The sequence below is a fragment of the Silene latifolia genome, chromosome 2 (assembly GCF_048544455.1).
Source record: "Silene latifolia isolate original U9 population chromosome 2, ASM4854445v1, whole genome shotgun sequence".
NCBI lineage: Eukaryota > Viridiplantae > Streptophyta > Magnoliopsida > Caryophyllales > Caryophyllaceae > Silene > Silene latifolia.
The window spans coordinates 198,719,840-198,741,180 of NC_133527.1; the positions used below are offsets into that span (position 1 = coordinate 198,719,840).

At 43.0% G+C, this 21,341-nt stretch overlaps 2 protein-coding genes and 1 long non-coding RNA gene across 3 annotated transcripts; all 3 read right to left on the minus strand.

Annotated features, from left to right (window-relative positions):
* Positions 1–5,497: 5,497 nt before the first annotated feature.
* LOC141632712 (F-box protein At4g09920-like) lies at positions 5,498–7,851 on the minus strand. The gene is made up of 3 exons (XM_074445233.1): positions 6,605–7,851; positions 6,314–6,529; positions 5,498–5,991 (listed from the first exon to the last, which is right to left on the minus strand). The coding sequence occupies exons 1-3, from the start codon at positions 7,760–7,762 to the stop codon at positions 5,857–5,859; spliced, it is 1,509 nt and encodes a 502-aa protein (XP_074301334.1). The 5' UTR covers positions 7,763–7,851; the 3' UTR covers positions 5,498–5,856.
* A 1,604-nt stretch (positions 7,852–9,455) lies between these two features.
* Positions 9,456–13,089, minus strand: LOC141632717 (putative F-box/LRR-repeat protein At5g54820). Its single transcript, XM_074445238.1, has 3 exons — positions 11,453–13,089; positions 11,104–11,319; positions 9,456–9,889 (listed from the first exon to the last, which is right to left on the minus strand). The coding sequence occupies exons 1-3, from the start codon at positions 12,638–12,640 to the stop codon at positions 9,755–9,757; spliced, it is 1,539 nt and encodes a 512-aa protein (XP_074301339.1). The 5' UTR covers positions 12,641–13,089; the 3' UTR covers positions 9,456–9,754.
* A 1,186-nt stretch (positions 13,090–14,275) lies between these two features.
* LOC141632722 (uncharacterized) lies at positions 14,276–15,971 on the minus strand. Its single transcript, XR_012537818.1, has 3 exons — positions 15,338–15,971; positions 15,047–15,262; positions 14,276–14,724 (listed from the first exon to the last, which is right to left on the minus strand). It is a non-coding gene; the product is annotated as an uncharacterized LOC141632722 (long non-coding RNA).
* Between the last annotated feature and the right edge of the window lie 5,370 nt (positions 15,972–21,341).

The following is a 21,341-nucleotide window of genomic DNA, read 5'->3' on the forward strand; positions in this document are numbered from 1 at the left end:
AATTAGCCGAGGGCAAGTCGTGGTTCCCTCGTCACTCTCGGTCTTAGTTAGCCGAGGTGATCGAGTTTACGTTCTGACTGCCGTTGTAAATATCTAGGCATATCGGCTCGTTCCCCCGTCGCCCTCGGTTTTAATTAGCCGAGGTGATCGAGGTTTTGACTTGATTGTATTTACGGCTCGTTCCCCGTCACTCCGGCTTTGGCCGAGGTGATCGAGGTTTTGGCTCGATTGCATCTTTCGGCTCGTTCCCCGTCACTCCGGCTTTGGCCGAGGTGATCGAGGTTTTGGCTCGATTGCATCTTTCGGCTCGTTCCCCAGTCACTCCCGGCTTTGGCCGAGGTGATCGAGGTTTTGGCTCGATTGCATTTACGGCTCGTTCCCCGTCACTCCCGGCCGGCCGAGGTGATCGAGGTTTTGGCTCGATTGCATCTTTCGGCTCGTTCCCCCGTCACTCCCGGCTTTGGCCGAGGTGATCGAGGTTTTGGCTCGATTGCATTTACCGGCTCGTTCCCCCGTCACTCCCGGCTTCGGCCGAGGTGATCGAGGTTTTGGCTCGATTGCATCTTTCGGCTCGTTCCCCCGTCACTCCCGGCTTCGGCCGAGGTGATCGAGGTTTTGGCTCGATTGCATCTTTCGGCTCGTTCCCCCGTCACTCCCGGCTTTGGCCGAGGTGATCGAGGTTTTGGCTCGATTGCATTTACCGGCTCGTTCCCCGTCACTCCGGCCGGCCGAGGTGATCGAGGTTTTGGCTCGATTGCATCTTTCGGCTCGTTCCCCGTCACTCCGGCTTTGGCCGAGGTGATCGAGGTCTTGGCTCGATTGCATTTACGGGGCTCGTTCCCCGTCACTCCCGGCCGGCCGAGGTGATCGAGGTTTTGGCTCGATTGCATCTTTCGGCTCGTTCCCCGTCACTCCGGCTTTGGCCGAAGTGATCGAGGTTTTGGCTCGATTGCATCTTTCGGCTCGTTCCCCGTCACTCCGGCTTTAGCCGAGGCGATCGAGGTTTTGGCTTGATTGCATTTACCGGCTCGTTCCCCGTCACTCCGGCTTTGGCCGAGGTGATCGAGGTTTTGGCTCGATTGCATCTTTCGGCTCGTTCCCCCGTCACTCCCGGCTTTGGCCGAGGTGATCGAGGTTTTGGCTCGATTGCATTTACCGGCTCGTTCCCCCGTCACTCCCGGCTTCGGCCGAGGTGATCGAGGTTTTGGCTCGATTGCATCTTTCGGCTCGTTCCCCCCGTCACTCCCGGCTTCGGCCGAGGTGATCGAGGTTTTGGCTCGATTGCATCTTTCGGCTCGTTCCCGTGGCGAGTCGGGCTTCTTCTCCGACTCGGTGAGTCGGACTTCTTTCACTCCTCCGGGGCATGCCTCGTCGGTCTTTGCAGCGACGACGTCCTCCGCGAGTGCGGGAAGGACTAAGGTCTACCACTAGCACTGGGCTCCCGGCGTCTTGACAGGGTCGCTTCTCCTAGTGCTCCGTTCAAGTTTCTCGGAGTCACATTTTGGACCCTGGTCTCCTGGACGGGTTCCGCCGCTCTTGTCGGTGTGACAGTGTGAGCCGGCGTACTACCAATTAAGTCCAAGAGTAGCTTCGATTTTGCGCATCAACCACATGTCCCATGATGGTGACTGGTTGGCGGCGCGGCGTATCTGTTATTATTGGCATCCCGTACTCCGGTTGAATTACCCGGCCGGTGGAGGGCTGCGCAACTCCAGAATTATGGACGGTATCATCTGGGCAGAATTCGGTTTCGTCAGTCACGAATACCTCTTGTTCTTTCGACATCTTCTTAGCTTTTTGGGTGGGTTTTTGTTTTGTTTGGGAATGAATGTGACTAGCTTCTAGTATCTATCCCCACAGACGGCGCCAATTGTTCCGGGTATAATTCCAGAGCAGTTATATGTTACCACCCGTGCTTGTAGAATGACGTCCTTAGTTGAATCCTCCTTGCGGTCTCCTGAAACGATGAACAAACTGAGGGCTCGGCTTTGGGCCGAGCGAACTCACTCCGACGCTCAAGTCAGTAACTTAGAGAGGTAAGTTGTTGTTACTTAGCAAGGTGCGTATTGTAGAGAGATAAGGAAGATATTACCAGATGAATAGTGATTCTTAGGTCAAATTGTGGATCCTTTACTCAATGAGAGTAGAGGAGTATTTATAGACTTTCACCTTTTGTCACGTAGTGGCCAAGTGGCTAACAGGCGGAAAGACCGTTCTACCCCTCGGCCGATGGACCTATGGCAGGCCGGCCGAGGGGCCTTGGATATGAGTACGCGGATATGTGCCCCGGCTGGCTGGTTGCCCGGCGGAGACCCAAGAGACAGGCCGATGGGCTGCATCGGCTAGGCTGTCTGATATGTCGAATTGTTGTGGATGTCTTTGACCTTGGTCAATATGTTGACTTGGTCAGCGGGTGCAGAATATGCCCCATCAATATGTTTATAGTTAGGTACTTTATATGTAACATTGTTACCCGTCCAACCCTTTTTTTCAGGAGTCAAGTTCCAAAATAACGGCCCACGACCTTTCGGCCTAAACCCGAAATACCCCTTAATTTAGGGCAGACATAAAAACACGGAAGGTATCAACCAAAACACGGGATTTTCATGGTGGCTGACCAATTTGTCCTTTCTCACTTTATGAGGCTGAGACTTTAAAAACAATCAGCAACTCACTATTCTTACTTTACCAATTTCCAAGTTCTTACCTTCTTCGTAAACCTAGTTTTCTACTGCAACAATCTTTTGAAGGAATAATAATCTCATGGAATAATTCAGTATTAATATCTACTCATTTTCTTACTCGGGAAAAAAATTAGGGATATTCTCTCGTGTATCCCTTAACTTTTTCATTTTCTAAAATACACACCCTTTTCTTGCAAAAAAAACTTTGACCATCAATAAGATATGATATTTTATTTTATTTTTTTCAAATTGACCGTCCTTAGGTGGTTTTCAGTTTGAAAACGAATTCACGAACGTCTCAACTCGTAGTCGTTAATTATGGTCGGTCAAAGTTTATTCGTTAAAAAAGCTTTGACTAACCATAACTACCGGTTACGACTTCAAAAAGTGGTGAATTTTTTTTTTTTTTTAAATTCAAGGCCTTGACGAGATAATTGGTTTGAAAAAAAAAATTGTGTGAAACAGTTTAACAATGTTAGACGGTTCATTTTATACAAATCACTCTTTTATGATAGCAATAGACAAAACAATTTTGTCTGAAAAAGAACCGTCTCATATTGTGTGACCGTCTTATTTTATAATTTCAATTAAAGCTAAGTTAAGATTAACCTACTTAAGTAAAATTTGTACTACTAATTAAAAGCCATTGGTGCTCAAGTAAAACACAAATTTGTACTTGTTAGGGCTTGCCTGGAATCCATGGAATAATCAGGGGGTAAATTTTATTTGAGTGATGATTACCGAGGAAATTAACTACAGCGGTAATAAGTTCTTTGATGTTAGGTTTGGCATATAAGATTAATTATTACTGAGAAGATGTTTTACTCCCTTAATCATTACCCATGGGGGAGGGTGGGTAATGTATTACCCCTTCATGGCGTAATAGATTTGGGAGGTAAATAATTACTTTTATACCAAACATGAAAAATGCACCTTACATATTACCCCTACTCATTCCCTTTTTTTACTCTCAATCCAAATAAGCCCTTAGTACTAATTAAGTAAAATTTGTACTAATTAAAAGTCATTGGTGCTCAAGTAAAACACAAATTTGTCCCCAATTCTTATTTCAGACCAAGGTATCCGTCTTATTAATAAGACGGATATCATATTCTCTCACAAAATACCCATTTAGGGTGAGTGGAGAAGCACATGGGGGGTCCCACCTTTGTCCCCTCTATCCATTTCCTCTCACACAAGTACACAACGACCCGTCTTAAAATCCGACCCGTTTTAAGCAAGACTTACTCCAAATTTGTAGGAGTACTTGTTAGTAGGAGTACTAATTAAGTGTGTTTTCTGTCACTCGCATACTGAGTCTTTAAATCATTTATTTCGGACTTGTACTGTTGCTCGACACGTTTGGTTTTCTTCGGCTCTGGGTATTAATTCTGTAGCTAATCCTTCAGTTTCCTTGCAACGATGGCTTGCTGATTTTATTGGATATTTTCACAGGGTCACGGATGCGGTAGATAAGTGTCTTCTTCGGTTTCTTTGCATAATAAAGGCCATTTGGATGCATCGCAATTCTGTTATTTTTGATAGCTGCAGGGTTAATCCGTTTCAGATTTTACATATGGCTGACTATCTTTTTGCTTCTCACTCTCAGTTGCCTGTCCTTTGGCCGTCTTTTGTGCAGAGCAAAAACAAGATTTCTATGGTACCTTTGTATAGTTCTACGTCTTTGTCTTCTGTCACTTACTTTATTCTGGTTTGCAGGTCATCTCCTCGGGATCGATTCATTGTGACTTCTTCGGATTCGATCTCAATCACCCCCGTTACTCAGCATGTACGGGCTTCCTCTACTTTTGCTGCATCGACGAAAGGTCTACTACTTAACATGTATCGTGCTCATTCTGCAGCGCTACCATCTGTTTCGTTCCAAGTTACTTCAAAAAAATTATCTTCATTCGCCTCCCATGGCGCCAAGACCAATCGAATTGCGTCACTCGCTGTGCACAATTCGTAGTTTCCTTCGTAGATATGTGCATTGGTCAGTGAGCTTGGCTACTGGCTGATGTTGTACTTGTTCTCAACTCTACGTTTGGTTGTTTTACATATATATAAAGTTCATTATTGTCAAAAAAAAAAAAGGAGTACTAATTAAGTATATTGGGTGTAGCCGTGTAGTGTAGCATATACCACTTGTCTGCTTTTGATCATTTCTAAATTTCAATGATCCTTGAAAAAGTCAAAGTTGAAAAGTAAGGGTTTGAGTGTCAACAGATAGACAAATCCCGTGGTTTGGTTCATTGAGCCCGCGGATTTATGCCTTGCCTTAAGTTATGATTGAGAACTGACCCCACCAGCTCAACCCCATTCGGTCAACTAAAGAATTTTTAAATCATAGTTATCGTAAAGACGCTCGTTCTAAAAAAAAATCCTCATTTTTCTGAACTCATGAACATAAATTATGATTATTATTTTTTCAGTTTTTATTTCGAAAAAACAAATTTCTTAAAAGTGATGAATCTCAAGAATAGCAGCCGTTGTTCTATTGAGCTCCATAATGATCAGACTGATATCTAATGTCCGCAGAAGCAGACGTTGAAAGCATGAATCCCCCTTTCCTTGCGTTCATTCCCACTGAATAACAATGATAAGCGAGAACGACTTGTAAAAGTAGATGCATTTCTCAAATCCTAGCTCATCTTTTGCTATAGTAGCCATTACCATGCCTGAATTAGGAGACAGGATTTATTTTCCGAGGCTTCGCCATGACAGTCTTGCGTGCTATGATTTTCGATCTCACAGATCTTATTCGCCTTTAATGATGTAATTGACACATAAAGGAGTTCAATGATAATAGAACTTAAAACAATCAGCAGATCCAATTGATATGAAGGGGCAAAATCCCAATCAAACACAAACACATGAATTTTTTAACATCAAACATAAAACCAAGTTGAAAACCCTTTTGCATTATTGCAAATTTATGTCTTTAATTTTGGATCAATACCAAATTAGAAGAAGAAAGAAAACCCGGATACTGAAGCCTCCAGAAAACCAAGTTGAAAACCCTTCTGCATTATTGCAATGGTAGAAGTTAACTCGTTCCAGCTACGAAAACATGAGAAATCTAGCAAAATAATTCGTGTGCGGGCAGCAAAGGCATACTGCAGGCTCAGCTATGATGCTTGCAAAACAGTCAAGGCAGCGAGATTCCAATTCTTCACCAAAGCAATTTCAACTTTAAATCGAGCTTCCTTGACTGGAGTAATTTAGAGCAATTAACACCTTCAACTTCAACACGTTTCAAAGGATGTCTCCAACAGCTTGCCATATATTCCAGTTTACTTATCAAAGGCTGCAAAACCGCCAATGAACTTGAGAAGTGAGATCGACTAAAGTACGTACTTATGGGAAATATTTGAATCCGGAAACTTTAGGTAGTTGGTTGTACAGACTCCATTGTCATGCAGATATAGTTAGCACAAATTTTGTTTGCGTAGGTACCAAATAACTATATGTATGCAATCTTAGCACAAATGTCAAGGTAACGGATGGGCGGAAAAAAAGGTTGCTACACTCCAAAAAAACAAATTAAATGCCTGATAGGATGAACATACTCACTCAGTCACTTGAATAAGCTCAACTTAAAATGACAGAAAGAAAACTCATGACCGTACCTCGACTGTCAAATGTTGGGATCTTATACAGACTTGTAAGGAAATGATTTCCGGGTGGCAAATCCAGAATAGACCATCTAGAAAAGCGGAAAGAGAGGATTTTGAGAGTATCCAGGATGAGAGGGTAAGATTCAGCTCTTTGACATAACAAGGAGGTCCAAGCCGAATATTCCCGAGTTCTTCTTTATTGAATTTGACATCATCACATTCGAGGTCCTAAAACAAAACAGTAGAATTTCTTAGTAAAACTGATAAAAAATTTCACTCATATGCTAAACAATTATACGATACCTGATGCATTTGATCCATCAAAAAAACTTTCAAAACAAAACAGCTGCTTAATCCTGACAAGAGCTTCTTCAATTTAACAAATCCTTCGGTCTGAAGATTAGAAGGTATTGTATGCAGGGAGACATCACAACCGGCTTGACTATTAATGGCAATAGATGATGACTGGTAAAATTCACCTTTATACTTGAACATTTCTAACCTTGGAGCATCAATCAAAACATCCAACAAATTGTCGCAATGATTTAAGCAAATTTCTCTTAGCCGACTACTTGATATCTTGATAGTACTCACCAAGCGACAGCTGCAAAGCTTCAAGACCTCTAATAAGTTGAGTTCAGATAGCAGTTTGCTAAGAACGTCATCTGCAATGCTGACATAAGAGATTTTTAGTTTCCTTAGATTCCTCAGAAAACTAGGTTTTGAAATAACCGGCCAATGCTCATCATAAATCTGGCTGCCTGGATATGCAAAATACTCCAAATTCGGGGTCTCGAGAATTACTGTCCCACCAAAAGGTAAAGTCTCAGTTAAATAAAGTGTTTCCAGTGCACTACAGCAGGGAATGACAATATTTTTGAAGCCAGAGCAAGATGCGATGCCCAAATGTTTCAATGACAAGCAGGAACTAGTAATCTGATTTAGCATACGCTCTTCAACATCGACCTCAAATAAAAACAAAGATTCAAGGGATGCAAGATTCATGGTTGTGTAGTAAGGAATCTCGACTCCAGTACAATCAAGAGTTCTTAAAGATTTTGCAGAGAGCAAAATGTCCGTTAATTGGTAGACATCATATAAATGATTTACAAGAACAAGATTCTCAACTTTACTACGCACGGCTATCTCAAGCCACTCATCAACTTTGCAAGCGAACTCGACATCATTGCTAAATTCAATTCTGAGCTTCTTCATACGCAAGTTTTCCTTAGAGTATCTCTGCATTCTAGTTTCTATATATTCTAAAGATGCAGTATCAACCAACAGGACCGGGTTCGTATCTGAAATACGAGTCCATCGTCTCGACAAAATGCAGGTTCTACAAGCCTCTTTAAAATCCAGAAAAGAAATGATATGATGCAGGATAAAATCAGGTAAATCCGATAATCTATCCACAGGATTTAACTGCCCATGTTTAGATTTCTTACAATCGGGCATCATTTCCAATGAGGAATTTCGTCGAACAGTTGGTGTGCACTCTGCAAATGTGAAACTTTCTACTAAACTACTATGATTTGCTCGTAGTAAGAAGAAAGGCTATGATGGGGTTTGTTCAAGGCTAGATTATTATGGTTTACAAATTCTTCCAAAATCCAAATTGCCCATCAAAGTATGTTTAGGTAATTAGGTGATTGCGAGTGCACTGATAAGTTGATTGGGAGTTATTGGAGTAAGATAGATTAATTAATTTTTTAAGGCAAATGCAAACTAGCCCTTCGTGTAAGGAGTAGCCCTGGTCAAACATTAGGGACGACCCGCCCCCGCCTCGGCCCGTCCTCAGGTCAATTTTCACCCAGCTTGCATGACCTATGACTAGCCTTGCCCGATTGTCAAAAACTAGGGTCAGGTGTGGGTGGAACAAATCCAACCCGGCCTGCCCTCAATCTGCGCAGACCCGCTCATGATTTGATATTATTTGAAAATAATGCTGAACAGGTGATTGGGCCCGCCCTAGACCCGGATCGGTCGGTTCCAGGTCGACATCCATTAGGCCCGGCATGGCCCATGTTGACCCGCCTTCGACCCCACGCTAGTTCTTGGCCCGTCTAACCAAGCCCAGCCCGACCCAGTCATCGACCATCCCTAGCAACTTAGCAAGGAGTATGTGACTACGTGAGTACGTCTTATTTTATAAATTAAATCGGAAAATATGCATGATAATACGTGTTTATAGTTAGGTGCTTTATACGTAACATTTTTACCCGCCCAACCCATTTTTTCAAGAGTCGAGTCTCAAAATAACGGCCCGCAACTTTTCGGCCCGAACCCGAAATAACCCCTGAACATAGGATTCAGAACTGACCCGACCGACTCATCCCATTCTTTCAACTCAAGAATTTTTAAATAATAGTTATCGTAAAGACGATCGTTCTAAAAAAATCATTATTTTTCTAAACTCGTAAAACATAAATTATGATTTTTTTTTTTTAAGTTTTTATTTCGAAAAAACAAATTTCGTGAAAGTGATGAATCTCAAGAATTAAGTGCATCTTGTCTAGGGAGTTTAATTGTTTCAAATTTTCAATAGTCTCTTGAAGTTACTATCCTTATTGATGTTGTGGGTGATGATTGTCGTGCCCAGTCTACCGTTCTCCACCAGCACGTCGCTGATACCCGAAAAAGTCATCTCCTTTGTTGTAGTTTATTTCCAAGAAATTGTATTTCATTGTTTTATGTTGTAGTTTATAGGTATGATATAGTTAGCCAATGTAAAACTCGAATCTTTCCAACTGTCAAAAAAAAAAAAAAAAAAATAGCAGCCGCCATCCTATTTTTTTTTTTTTTGGTCTAAACCATCCGGTAATCCGAACCACATTGGGCCGACTAATCCGGATTTCGGGGGGTTTCCAAGGATTACGGTATTTAAACCCCTCCCAATCGCAGTTGTGGGGGATCGATCCGCATACCTCCCTACCAAGCGCAGCCTCATGCTACCACTGCGCCAACCAACGATTGGTAGCCGCCATCCTATTGAGCTATATAATGATTAGACTGATATCTAATGTCCGCATAAGCAGACGTTGAAAGCATGAATCCCCTTTCCTTGCGTTCATTCCCACTGAATAACAACGATAAGCCTCTGTCAAAAAAAAAAAAAAAAAAAAAACGATAAGCGAGAACGACTTGTAAAAGTAGATGCATTTCTTAAATCCGAGCTCATCTTTTGCTATAGTAGCACGCTAGCGCCCATTACCATGCCTGAATTAGGAGATAGGATTTATTTTCCGAGGCTTCACCATGACAGTCTTGCCTGCTAGGATTTTCGATCTCACAGATCCAATTGATATGAAGGGACAAATCCCAATCAAACACAAACACATGAAATTTTTAACATCAAAAATAAAAACAAGCTAACAAAGTTGGCTGGTAAGGGCTCTCATCTCTTAAACAAGTGGTCTTGCAACACCGTTAAGGCAACGAGACTCCAATTCTTCACCAAAAAAATTTCAACTTTACATCGAGCTTCCTTGACTTGAGTAATTTAGAGCAATTAGCGCCTCCAACTTCAACACGTTTCAAAGGATGTCTCCAACATCTTGCCATATCTTCCAGTTTACTTATCAAAGGCTGCAAAACCACCAATGAACTTGAGAAGAAAGATCGACTAAAATACGTACTTATGGGAAATATTTGAATCCGGAAACTTTAGGTAGTTGGTTGTACAGAATCCATTGTCATGCATATATAGTTAGCACTGATTTTCTTTGCTGATCCGTAGGTACCAAATAACTTTATCAATAGCCGGCCCCATGGTTTAAACATGGCTGCCTGCGATATCGTGACACCCGAGATCAGGCAGCTACAATTAATTAATCCCGCAACCACGAAGCCATATTTAATGCCATTTTTTTTTTTATCTCAGAAAAGACGATGCCCTGGCCTACAGTGAGTAGAGCCCCCACAAACTACAATACAAAACATAACAGAAATCAGAGATCCACAACAGAACCAAAATTTAATCCCATGGTTAGCCCCAGAAGGTCCCAGCCGTCAAATCTGAAGGTAATTTGTATCGGATTTGAATGTGGACTGTCAGTGTGAGATTAATAAAATTAACGGAAAGGGGATGTTTAAATTGGAATGGAGGAACTAATTTCATGAATAGTAGTAATCAACCCTAATAGTCTAAACTTCTATCAATGGTCACTCACTTGTGACAATCCAATAGGGAATAGGCTGGAGCTCTTCGAAGTGACCTTAAGTTTTTTTCAGTTTTCAATCTTTTTTTCTTGATATATACATTGAGCATAAACTCCGCTTGTATGGAATAGTCAGCCTTTTAAGGCATCACCATCGTCTAGTGAAATGGCACGTAGCATACTTTGTAGGGTGAAGAGAGGGGAACAAGCAACAAGTCAATATGGATAACAGTTTAATTGAATGATGAGAAATTCTTCTATCACAAATTCATCAATCTAACAGTTGACTGAATGTCGTGGCAACAAGTATCGTGGTCATGAACACGCATTATTACCTTTAACATGTCCACGGAGTCACGCAAGTACCAGGTTTTATCCATGTAAATCCATCCTAAGCTGACACGTAACAATCAGAATATGCTTCATTGCTCAATTTTCCGATTCAGGAGTTATATGCATGCCATCTCAGCAGAAATTTCAAGTTATAAGGGTATGGGCAGAAAGAAAAGTTGCTACTTGAAACACCAAATTAAATATGCTTGATAGGATGAACATGCTACTTGAATTGCATATCTACGGAAGTACGGAGTAATAGTTAACCTAAGCTCGACTTAAAATGAGAGAGAAAACTCATGACTGTACCTCGATTGTCAAATGTTGGGATGTTATACAAACTCCTAAGGAAATTATTTCCGGGTGGCAAATCCAGAACAGACCATTCAGAAAAGCGGAAAGAGAGGATTTTGAGAGTATCCATGATGAGAGGGTAAGTTTCAGCTCTTTGACATAGCAAGGAGGTCCAAGCTGAATATTCCCGAGTTCTTTATTATTGAACTTGACATCATCACTTTCGAGCTCCTAGAAGAAAACCGTAGAATTTGTCAGTACAGCTGATAATGACTTTCATACAACTGCTAAGCAATTATACTATAGAGTTTGTCAGTAGAACTGATAAAAAATTTCGCTCATATGCTAAACAATTATACGATACCTGATCAATATCATCGATCAACAAAACTTTCAAAACATTGCAGCTGCTTAGTCCAGACATGAGCTTCTTCAATTTAACAAATCCTTCTGTCTGAAGATTATTAGGTATTGTATGCAGAGAGATATCACAACCGGCTTGACTATTAAGAGCAATAGATGAGGACTGGTAAAATTCACCTTTATACTTGAACATATTTAACCTTGGAGCATCAATCAAAACATCCAACAAATTGTCGCAATGATATAAGCGAAATTCTCTTAGCCGACTACTTGATATCCTGATAGTACTCACCAAGCGACAGCGGCAAAGCATCAAAACCTCTAATAAGGTGAGTTCAGTTAGGAGTTTGCTAAGAACCTCATCTGCAATGCTGACATAAGAGATATTTAGTTTCCTCAAGTTCCTCAAAAAACTAGGTTTTGAAATAACCGGCCAATGCTCATCGTAATCCTGGTTGCCTAAATACTTAAAATACTCTAGACTCGGGGTCTCGAGAATTACTGTCCCACCAAAAGGTAGACTCTCGATTAGGTAGAGGGTTTCCAGTGTACTAGAGCGGGGAATGACAATACTTTTGCAGCCAAAGCAACATGAGAGCCCCAAATGTTTCAATGACAAACAGGAACTAGTAATCTGATTTAGCATATGCTCTTTTACAGCAACCTCAAATAAAAACAAAGATTCAAGAGACACAAGATTCATGGCTTTGTAGTAAGGAATCTTGACTCCAGTACAATCAAGAGTTCTTAAAGATTTTGCAGAAAGCAAAATGTCGGTCAATCGGTAGTCACGACCGTAAGGATTATCAAGAACAAGATTCTCAACTTGATTACGCACGGCTATCTCAAGCCACTCATCAACTTTGCAAGTGAGCTCGACATCAATGCTAAATTCAAGTCTGAGCTTCTTTATACGCAAGTTTTCCTTAGAGTATCTTTGCATTCTAGTTTCTATATATTCTAAAAATGCAGTAGTTCCATCAGAAACATCACGACGAGTAACCAACAAGACCGGGTTCGTATCTGAAATACGAGTCCATCGTCTCGACAAAATGCAGGTTCTACAAGCCTCTTTAAAATCCAGAAAAGAAATGATATGATGCAGGATAAAATCAGGTAAATCCGATAATCTATCCACGGGATTTAACTGCCCATGTTTAGATTTCTTACAATCGGGCATCATTTTCATTGAGGAATTTCGTCGAACAGTTGGTGTGCACTCTGCAAATGTGAAAATTTCTACTAAAACTACTATGATTTGCTCGTAGTAAGAAGAAATGCTATGATGGGGTTTGTTCAAGGCTAGATTATTATGGTTTAGAAATTCTTCCAAAATCCAAATTGCCCATCAAAGTATGTTTAGGTAATTAGGTTGGGGGCGTAGTGCACTGATAAGGTGATTGCGAGTTATTGTAGTAGATAGATTAATTCGTGAAGTCAAATGTAAACTAGCCCTTCGTGTAAGGGCTAGTGTTCACCGGTTCAGACCGGACCGAACCGGACTGCAATAACCCATGGACGGGACGACCCCATATCCCAAACCAGAGACTCGACCGGTTAGGTAGGAACCCGGACCGGAACCCTTTAGGTCCGGTTTTTTCCGGGTTTAGATTGGACTAGTTCTATTTTTAAAGGTAATTTTGGGTGGTTTTTTTTATTTGGACCGGAACATGGAAAACTATCACTCCTTTATTCATTTCCCCCCTTTAACCGTCAATCCAAGGAACCTTAAGAAGTAGCCCTGGTCAAAAATTAGAGATGACCCGGCCCTCCAGACTCAGCCAGCCCCCCGCATCAATTTTCACCCGGTCTACATGACCTATGATTTGCATAGTTGCCTTTGCCCGATTGTCAAAAACTAGGGTCGGGTGTGCGTCGAACAAATCAAACCTGACCCGCCCTCGATCGGCGCCAGACTCGCTCCTTATTTGATATTAATTGAAAATAATGAATCGGATGATCGGGCCCGTCCTCGACCCGGACCGGCCGGTTCTTGGCCGGCATCCATTAGGGCCGGCTCGGCCCTTATTGACCCGTCTTCGACCCCGTGTTGGTTCTTGGTCCGCCTAACCAAGCCCAACCCGACCCAGTCATTGACCATCCCTAGCGAGGAGTATGTGAGGACTATGTAAATACGTCTTATTTTATAAATTAATCGAAAAATATGCATGATATGTTTGTAGTTAGGTACTTTATACGTCACATTGTTACCCGTCCAACCCTTTTTTTTCAGGAGTCAAGTTCCAAAATAACGGCCCACGACATTTCGGCCTAAACCCGAAATACCCCTTAATTTAAGATTGAGAACTGACCCGACCAGCTCAACCCCATTCGATCAACTAAAGAATTTTTAAATCATAGTTATCGTAAAGAAGCTCGTTCTAAAAAAAATCCTCTGAACTCATGAACATAAATCATGATTATTATTTTTTCAGTTTTTATTTCGAAAAAAAACAAATTTCTTAAAAGTAATGAATCTCAAGAATAGCAAGCCGTTGTTCTATTGAGCTCCATAATGATCAGACTGATATCTAATGTCCGCAGAAGCAGACGTTGAAAGCATGAATCCCCCTTTCCTTGCGTTCATTCCCACTGAATAACAATGATAAGCGAGAACGACTTGTAAAAGTAGATGCATTTCTCAAATCCGAGCTCATCTTTTGCTAAAGCGGCACTCATTACCATGCCTGAATTAGGAGACATGATTTATTTTCCGAGGCTTCACCAGGACAGTCTTGCGTGCTATGATTTTCGATCTCACAGATCTTATTCGCCATTAATATTAACTAATGTAATTAACATATAAAGGGGTTAAATCACAATAGAACTTAAACAATCAGCAGATCTAATTGATATGAAGGGCCAAAATCCCAATCAAACACAAACACATGAAATTTTAAACATCAAAAATAAAAACAAGCTGTACTAGTTATTGTATTTGATCACAAATTTATGTCTTTAATTTTGGATCAATACCAAATTAGAAGAAGGAAAACCATAGTTTGCATTATTGCAATGGTAGAAGTTAGCTCGTTCCAGCTACGAAAACATGATAAATCTAGCAAAATGATTCGTGTGCTGGCAGCAAAGGCATACTGCAGGCTCAGCTATGATGCTTGCAATGCAGCGAGATTCCAATTACCAAAGCAATTTCAACTTTAAATCGAGCTTCCTTGACTGGAGTAATTTAGAGCAATTAGCACCTTCAACTTCAACACGTTTCAAAGGATGTCTCCAACAGCTTGCCATATATTCCAGTTTACTTATCAAAGGCTGCAAAACCGCCAATGAACTTGAGAAGTGAGATCGACTAAAATACGTAGTTATGGGAAATATTTGAATCCGGAAACTTTAGGTAGTTGGTTGTACAGACTCCATGGTCATGCATAGATAGTTAGCACAGATTTTGTTTGCGTAGGTACCAAATAACTATAAGTATGCAATCTTAGCACAAATGTCAAGGTAACGGATGGGCGGAAAAAAAGGTTGCTACACTCCAAAAAAACAAATTAAATGCCTGATAGGATGAACATACTCACTCAGTCACTTGAATAAGCTCAACTTAAAATGACAGAAAGAAAACTCATGACCGTACCTCGACTGTCAAATGTTGGGATCTTATACAGACTTGTAAGGAAATGATTTCCGGGTGGCAAATCCAGAATAGACCATCTAGAAAAGCGGAAAGAGAGGATTTTGAGAGTATCCAGGATGAGAGGGTAAGATTCAGCTCTTTGACATAACAAGGAGGTCCAAGCCGAATATTCCCGAGTTCTTCTTTATTGAATTTGACATCATCACATTCGAGGTCCTAAAACAAAACAGTCGAATTTCTTAGTAAAACTGATAAAAAATTTCACTCATATGCTAAACAATTATACGATACCTGATGCATTTGATCGATCAAAAAAACTTTCAAAACAAAACAGCTGCTTAATCCTGACAAGAGCTTCTTCAATTTAACAAATCCTTCGGTCTGAAGATTATTAGGTATTGTATGCAGAGAGACATCACAACCGGCTTGACTATTAATGGCAATAGATGATGACTGGTAAAATTCACCTTTATACTTGAACATTTCTAACCGTGGAGCATCAATCAAAACATCCAACAAATTGTCGCAATGATTTAAGCGAATTTCTCTTAGCCGACTACTTGATATCTTGATTGTACTCACCAAGCGACAGCTGCAAAGCTTCAAGACCTCTAATAAGTTGAGTTCAGATAGCAGTTTGCTAAGAACCCCGTGTAAGTGAACTTGGGCGGGAATTTCTTTCTTGGGAGCCGCCTGTTTTAATGTGACATGACCCCTCACTTCCCCTCTTTACTTTTTCTTGACTACTTGTCCAACCGTCACGCTTCCCACTCCTCTATAACTTCTTTGATTCTTGTTTCTTTTCACTTTCTAACTCCCCATTTTCCAAAACCTTTCTCTTTCTTTCATCTTCAAGATCCCGCCCTTCTTCAGGTACCATCACTTCTTCTTCTTTGTTATTATTTTTTCAAATGGCTCGCAAAAGTACTCGGTCTTCTAGTTATCTTGTTCCGGATTCTAATCCCGGTTCGCATAACCCGTTTCCCTCGGCCTCCATTCTTACCCCAACGCATTCCTGTGATTCTGATTTCGAAGCGGCTGACCTTGCTTTAATCAAGGAATGGTTTGGGCTTCCCGATGATGCGGTGGTGCATGTCCCACTTCCGGTCGAGGGCCGACTTTCAAGGCCGGGGTGGACTTGCTTGTACTATTATCCCTTCTTCTTGGGTTTGAGGTTTCCTTTTCCTAAATTAATCCAGGACTTTCTTCGTCTAAATAAATTAGCTGTGTGTCAAGTTGCCCGTACGCCCGGCGTACTCTAATTCCTCGTGTATCATGAATGATTTATACGGTTCCGGATCGACCTTGGGGATTTGGGTCACCTTTTTACAAGTGGCGGTCTTTGGGGCACGGTCGGGTCACCTTGCGTGTCCGGAAAACGAAGAGCATTGCATAATCTTTCCTCCTAAGCCCAATGACTCCGATTGGTTTCGTCGTTTTATTTTCGTGGAGATTAATTCTCTCCCTCCTCCAGTTGACTATGTGTTCTCTGAGTGGCGATCTACTGCAGGTATCTATTGCTTCCTTTTTACGGTTTTTCTTTTGTTCGCTTACTTTCCTTACTTGCTTCTCTGTGCAGGCCTGAACCGTCTTGTTCCTTCTCCCGACGAGACCATTTCCTTGACCAAGTTATTTGGCCTGGCTCCTGATCAAAGGTCGTTCAATCGCTTGCTCGGCTTCTCTTCTGGTGGAACACCTTCTGTCGACGGAGAGGAGGAGGAAGAAGTCGTGATGTCAGGTATGCCTCTCTTCCGATATTTGCATTCCTGTCCCTTGAACTTCCTGGTTCCTGGCCCTTCTGGTTCCTGACTCTTCTGGTTCCAGAATCTGCTAGGCCCAAGGTTACTTTACAAATGATATTGGCCCAACGGAGGAAAAGGGCCGCTGGTGTTGTCCCCAAGCCTGCTTCCAAGAGGAAGAATGACTCCTCTCTGGATGCTGAGGCGGTTTGCTCGAAGAGGCCTGTCGTTTCCTCTGACTCTGCCGCTGCCGAAGTCACACCTCTGGCGTTCCTGCCTCCTGAAGGTAGGGAGCCTCTTACCCCCGTAGCTCCCAGTGCTCCACTTGCTGAGATGATTCTGAAGCTTCCAGAGGGGTTTGGTCGGTCTAGGGCTCTTGGACACTGGCCTTATCTAGAGCGGTTGATGCTTCCTGGTCCTCGTTCGTCATTAGAGAAGAGGCCTCTGAAAGAAATGGCGGATCTGGAAGCTGAGCATGCCTTTGAGGTAGAGCATTTTTTTTTTTTTTTTTTTTACCGAGGGTTTTTCTTTTTCTTCTTTCCACCAGTCACTGCAGATATCTCTCCTTATCCGGGAGAAGCTTGCTAAATTGGAAGATGACGTGTGCCTCCTTCAGACGGAGAAGAGGGAGCTTCTGGACCAGCTGCACGAGGAGAGAAAGGAGAAGGCTGGCCTCCAAGGGGAGGTTGATTCGGTCCGTGCCAGTTTGAAGGATTCTGAGGAGCAGCTTGCTCAAGCTTTGGAAGCTAACAACTCCCTGACGTCTGAGAACAAGGTTTTGAAAGAAAAGAAAGCCAACCTATCCAAGGCCCTAACTGACGCTGCTGCTTGCTCTTCTTGGGAGATGAAAATTGCTTGCATCAAGGAGTACAAGGAGGGGAAGCACCTGTCTTGGGATTTAGAGGAGGAAGAAAGGTTGTTTGCTGACTCCTTCCCAGAGAAAGTTGACTTGGGAATACTGTCGGACTTTGAGATCGACGCTTTAGAGGAGGATGACAGCTTCTCTGCTGCCGAGGAGGAAGAGATTCAGGGAGGAATCCACACAGCTGACAACCTGGTTCCTGAGGGCAACTCTGCTGTTCAGCCTGCTCTTGGAAATACTCCGGCTCCTGCTGCAGAGGTAGAGCGCGTTGTGCTGGACTGACGAGGCTCCTGAACCAACTTCCTTTTCTATTCTCAGTATTTTAGTTTCTGGGCCCTGTGTGGCATAAAACTTTATTAGTTTTTCGAATAATTTCTCGGTATGTTTTGGCTTTGCTCATGGGAGCGGAGCGTACTTTGATATTCTGCCGTTTCAGGCGCTTTAGTTAAAATTCTGCCGTTTTCTGGCGTACCTTTATTTTGTCGTGCGTGCACCTTTTTCGTTGTATAATTGCCGGCTTCCGTTGATTGGAGGCTCTGGGATCTAATTGCCCCTCTGTTTCAGAGGAACCTCGCTTGCACGGATGCTGAGTACTGCAGGAGCCTAGTTCATCCGATCTGTGGGTACTCAGCCATAAGTCCGTGCTTCTCTGTGTAGGGACATAGAAACTCCACCAGATTAGCTTTCGCAGGCTCCTATCTTCTAGAGCATGCAAATTTTGAAATAAGCCCAAAGCGTATTGTTGATAAAACTTTAGATTTTAAATTTGTTTAAGGCATACTGAAATTTTGATTATAATTTGAAGTCAAAAGTTTTATTTGGAAGCTCAGAAAAGGATTTTTAAGGTTCTATTTGAAAAATTGAAGCTCTTAGAAATGAAAAGGACACTTTTGCAAAACCTGGAACCTGGTGGGGTCATATTGCATGTCTGGTTGCTGACTGCTCTGGTCGTTTTATATGTAATACTTCTTTAGGTGGATGATATTTCACGATCTAGGGACCATTTGCCCTGCCATTGTCATGAGCCTGTAGGCTCCATTTCCGACGATACTTTCCACCTGGTACGGTCCTTCCCAATTGTAGGCAAATTTGCCTGCTTTCTGGTTTTTAGTGTTTTGGAAAACTTTCCTCAGGACCAAGTCTCCTACTTGCAGGGTCCTGACCTTTACATTTTTGTTGTAGCTCTCCCGGCCTTTGTCTGCCTGTATGAGGCCATCCCGATCCGGGCGCCGGTTCCGAGCTCATCCACCGTGTCTAAACTGCTTGCCATTTCCACCTGGTTCCGCTCCTCTGTCAGGCACCCGTATCTGTGGGTAGGAACTTTGACCTCTGAAGGGATAACTGCTTCAGCCCCGAACACCAGGCTGAAGGGAGTTTGCCCTGTTGCTACTTTAAGGGTGGTCCTGTCAGCCCATAGAACTAGTGGTAGCTCCTCTACCCATTTGCCCCCAATTTCTTCCAGCTTCTTTCTCAGGTTCTCCACTATGATTTTATTGCTGGACTCTGCCTGGCCATTGTGAGGGTTCCGGGAGTAGACTTCTGCAATGAAATGTTCCAACTAGCACAAAATGCTTCTGTCTTATTGCCAATAAACTGAGACCCATTATCGCATATTATTTCAGATGGAATACCAAACCTACAGATGATGTTGCGTTTAATAAAAGATATCACCTGGGCCTCGGTAACCTGAGAGAATGATTCTGCCTCTATCCATTTGTAGAAGTAGTCCGTCATGGCGAGCATATAGACCTTGTTTCCTGGTGCCTTGGGTAGCGGTCCTACTATGTCCATTCCCCATTTCATAAAAGGCCAGGGGGAAATAACTGGGTGCAGAGGTTCTGCAGGCTGGTGGCTGACTGGTGCATGCCTTTGGCAGGCGTCACACTTTTTCGCGTATTCCATAGCATCCTTGCGCATCGTGGGCCGAAGTACCCCCGCCGAGGGCCTTGTTGGATGAGCTGCCCCGCCCCCGCATGGTTTCCGCATTCACCACCTTGTGGATAGCATGCAAAACGACTGGCTTCCTCCTTATCCAGGCACCTCGGGTAGGGTCCCGCATGGGATTTCTGAACAAGACACCATCAATCAAGACAAACGGAGGCTCGCATTTTAAAGCTTCTTACCTCTTTTTTGTCTGCTGGAAGTGTGTCACTCTGTAACCAATCTTGATAAGGCTTCCTCCAATCTACAGCCTCTTCTTGGCTGGTGGTGTTTGCTAACACCCATTTTTCCTGTGATTGTGGTGAGCCAGTTGTGCCTTCGTTGTCCTGTTCTGCTTTTGATATTGCGGGTTCTAGTACGTGGACGATAGGTACGGTGGTGACTGTACCTGCCTTGAATGTTGCCCCCAGGGCAGCTAAGGCGTCAGCTTCCGCGTTCTGGTCCCTGGGGATTTGCTTGATGTTGAAGGTCTGGAACCTGATTTTCAACGCTTGCGCTATTTCTAGGTAGGCCATCATAGTGGGGTCCCTAGCTGCATAAGAGTTATTTACATGGTTCACGATGAGTTGGGAGTCGCTGTATACCCGGAGGTGCTCGATTTTTAGGTCAGAGCAGTGCGGACCCAAGATCAAGGCCTCATATTTCGCCTCGTTATTGGTAGCTTTGAATTCGCACCGAACCGCTGGACCAAAGCAGGTCTCCTTGGGGTGACTTAAGAACTGGACCAACTCCGCTCCCTTCATATTCGAGGCTCCATCTACATTCGGCTCCCACACTGTTCTCCTTTATCCTCCTCCAGAGTGAGGATTTCTTTCACCGCACTGGAGGGAGGGGGAAAAGTCGGAGACGAAGTCTGCCAGAGCTTGGGACTTGATTGCTGTCCGAGGTTGGAATTTCAGATCGTAGCCACTCAGGTGTATGGACCACTTGGCCATTCTCCCTGATAACTCTGGTTTCCTCATTATAGTCTTAAGAGGGTAGTTAGTTACCACAGAGATAGTATGGGATTCAAAATAAGGTCGCAACTTATAGGAGGCTGTGACCAGCGCAAGTACAAGTTTTTCGAGTGAGGTGTACCTGGTTTCTGCAGGTAGCAGGGACTTACTGACATAGTATCTTTTGGATCTTGTATTCCTTCTTGCTCTCGAACAAGCATCGCATCGACACTACCTCCGTTCGAGAGGTATAAAGACAAGGGCTCTCCGTGTTCTGGCTTTGATAGTAGTGGTGGAGTGCTCAGATATTTTTTTAGCTCGTTGAGTGCTGTCTCATGCTCCTCCGTCCACTCGAACTTATGGCTCTTCCTGAGGATGTCATAAAATAACCTGCACCTGTCTGAGGACCTTGCTATGAACTGTTCGGGCGGCCTACTCGTCCGTCAGCGCCGCACGTCCTTCGGCTTTTGAGGTGACTCTAGCTGGAGTATGGCCTTGATTTGATCAGTGCTGGCTTCTATCCCCCTCTGGGTGACCATGTATCCCAGGAACTTCCCACTGGAGACTCCGAAAGTGCACTTCGAGGGGTTCAGCTTCATTTCATATTTTCTCAGGGTGCTGAAAGTGTCAGCCAGATGTTCAACGTGCTGGGTAGCTTGTTTTGATTTGACCACCATGTCGTCGATGTATACCTCCATGGTGCGGCCTATTTGTTCTTTGAACATAGTGTTCACCAGCCGTTGGTAGGTGGAACCTGCATTCTTTAGACCAAAGGGCATCACGTTATAGCAATAGATACCTCGCTCTGACCTGAATGC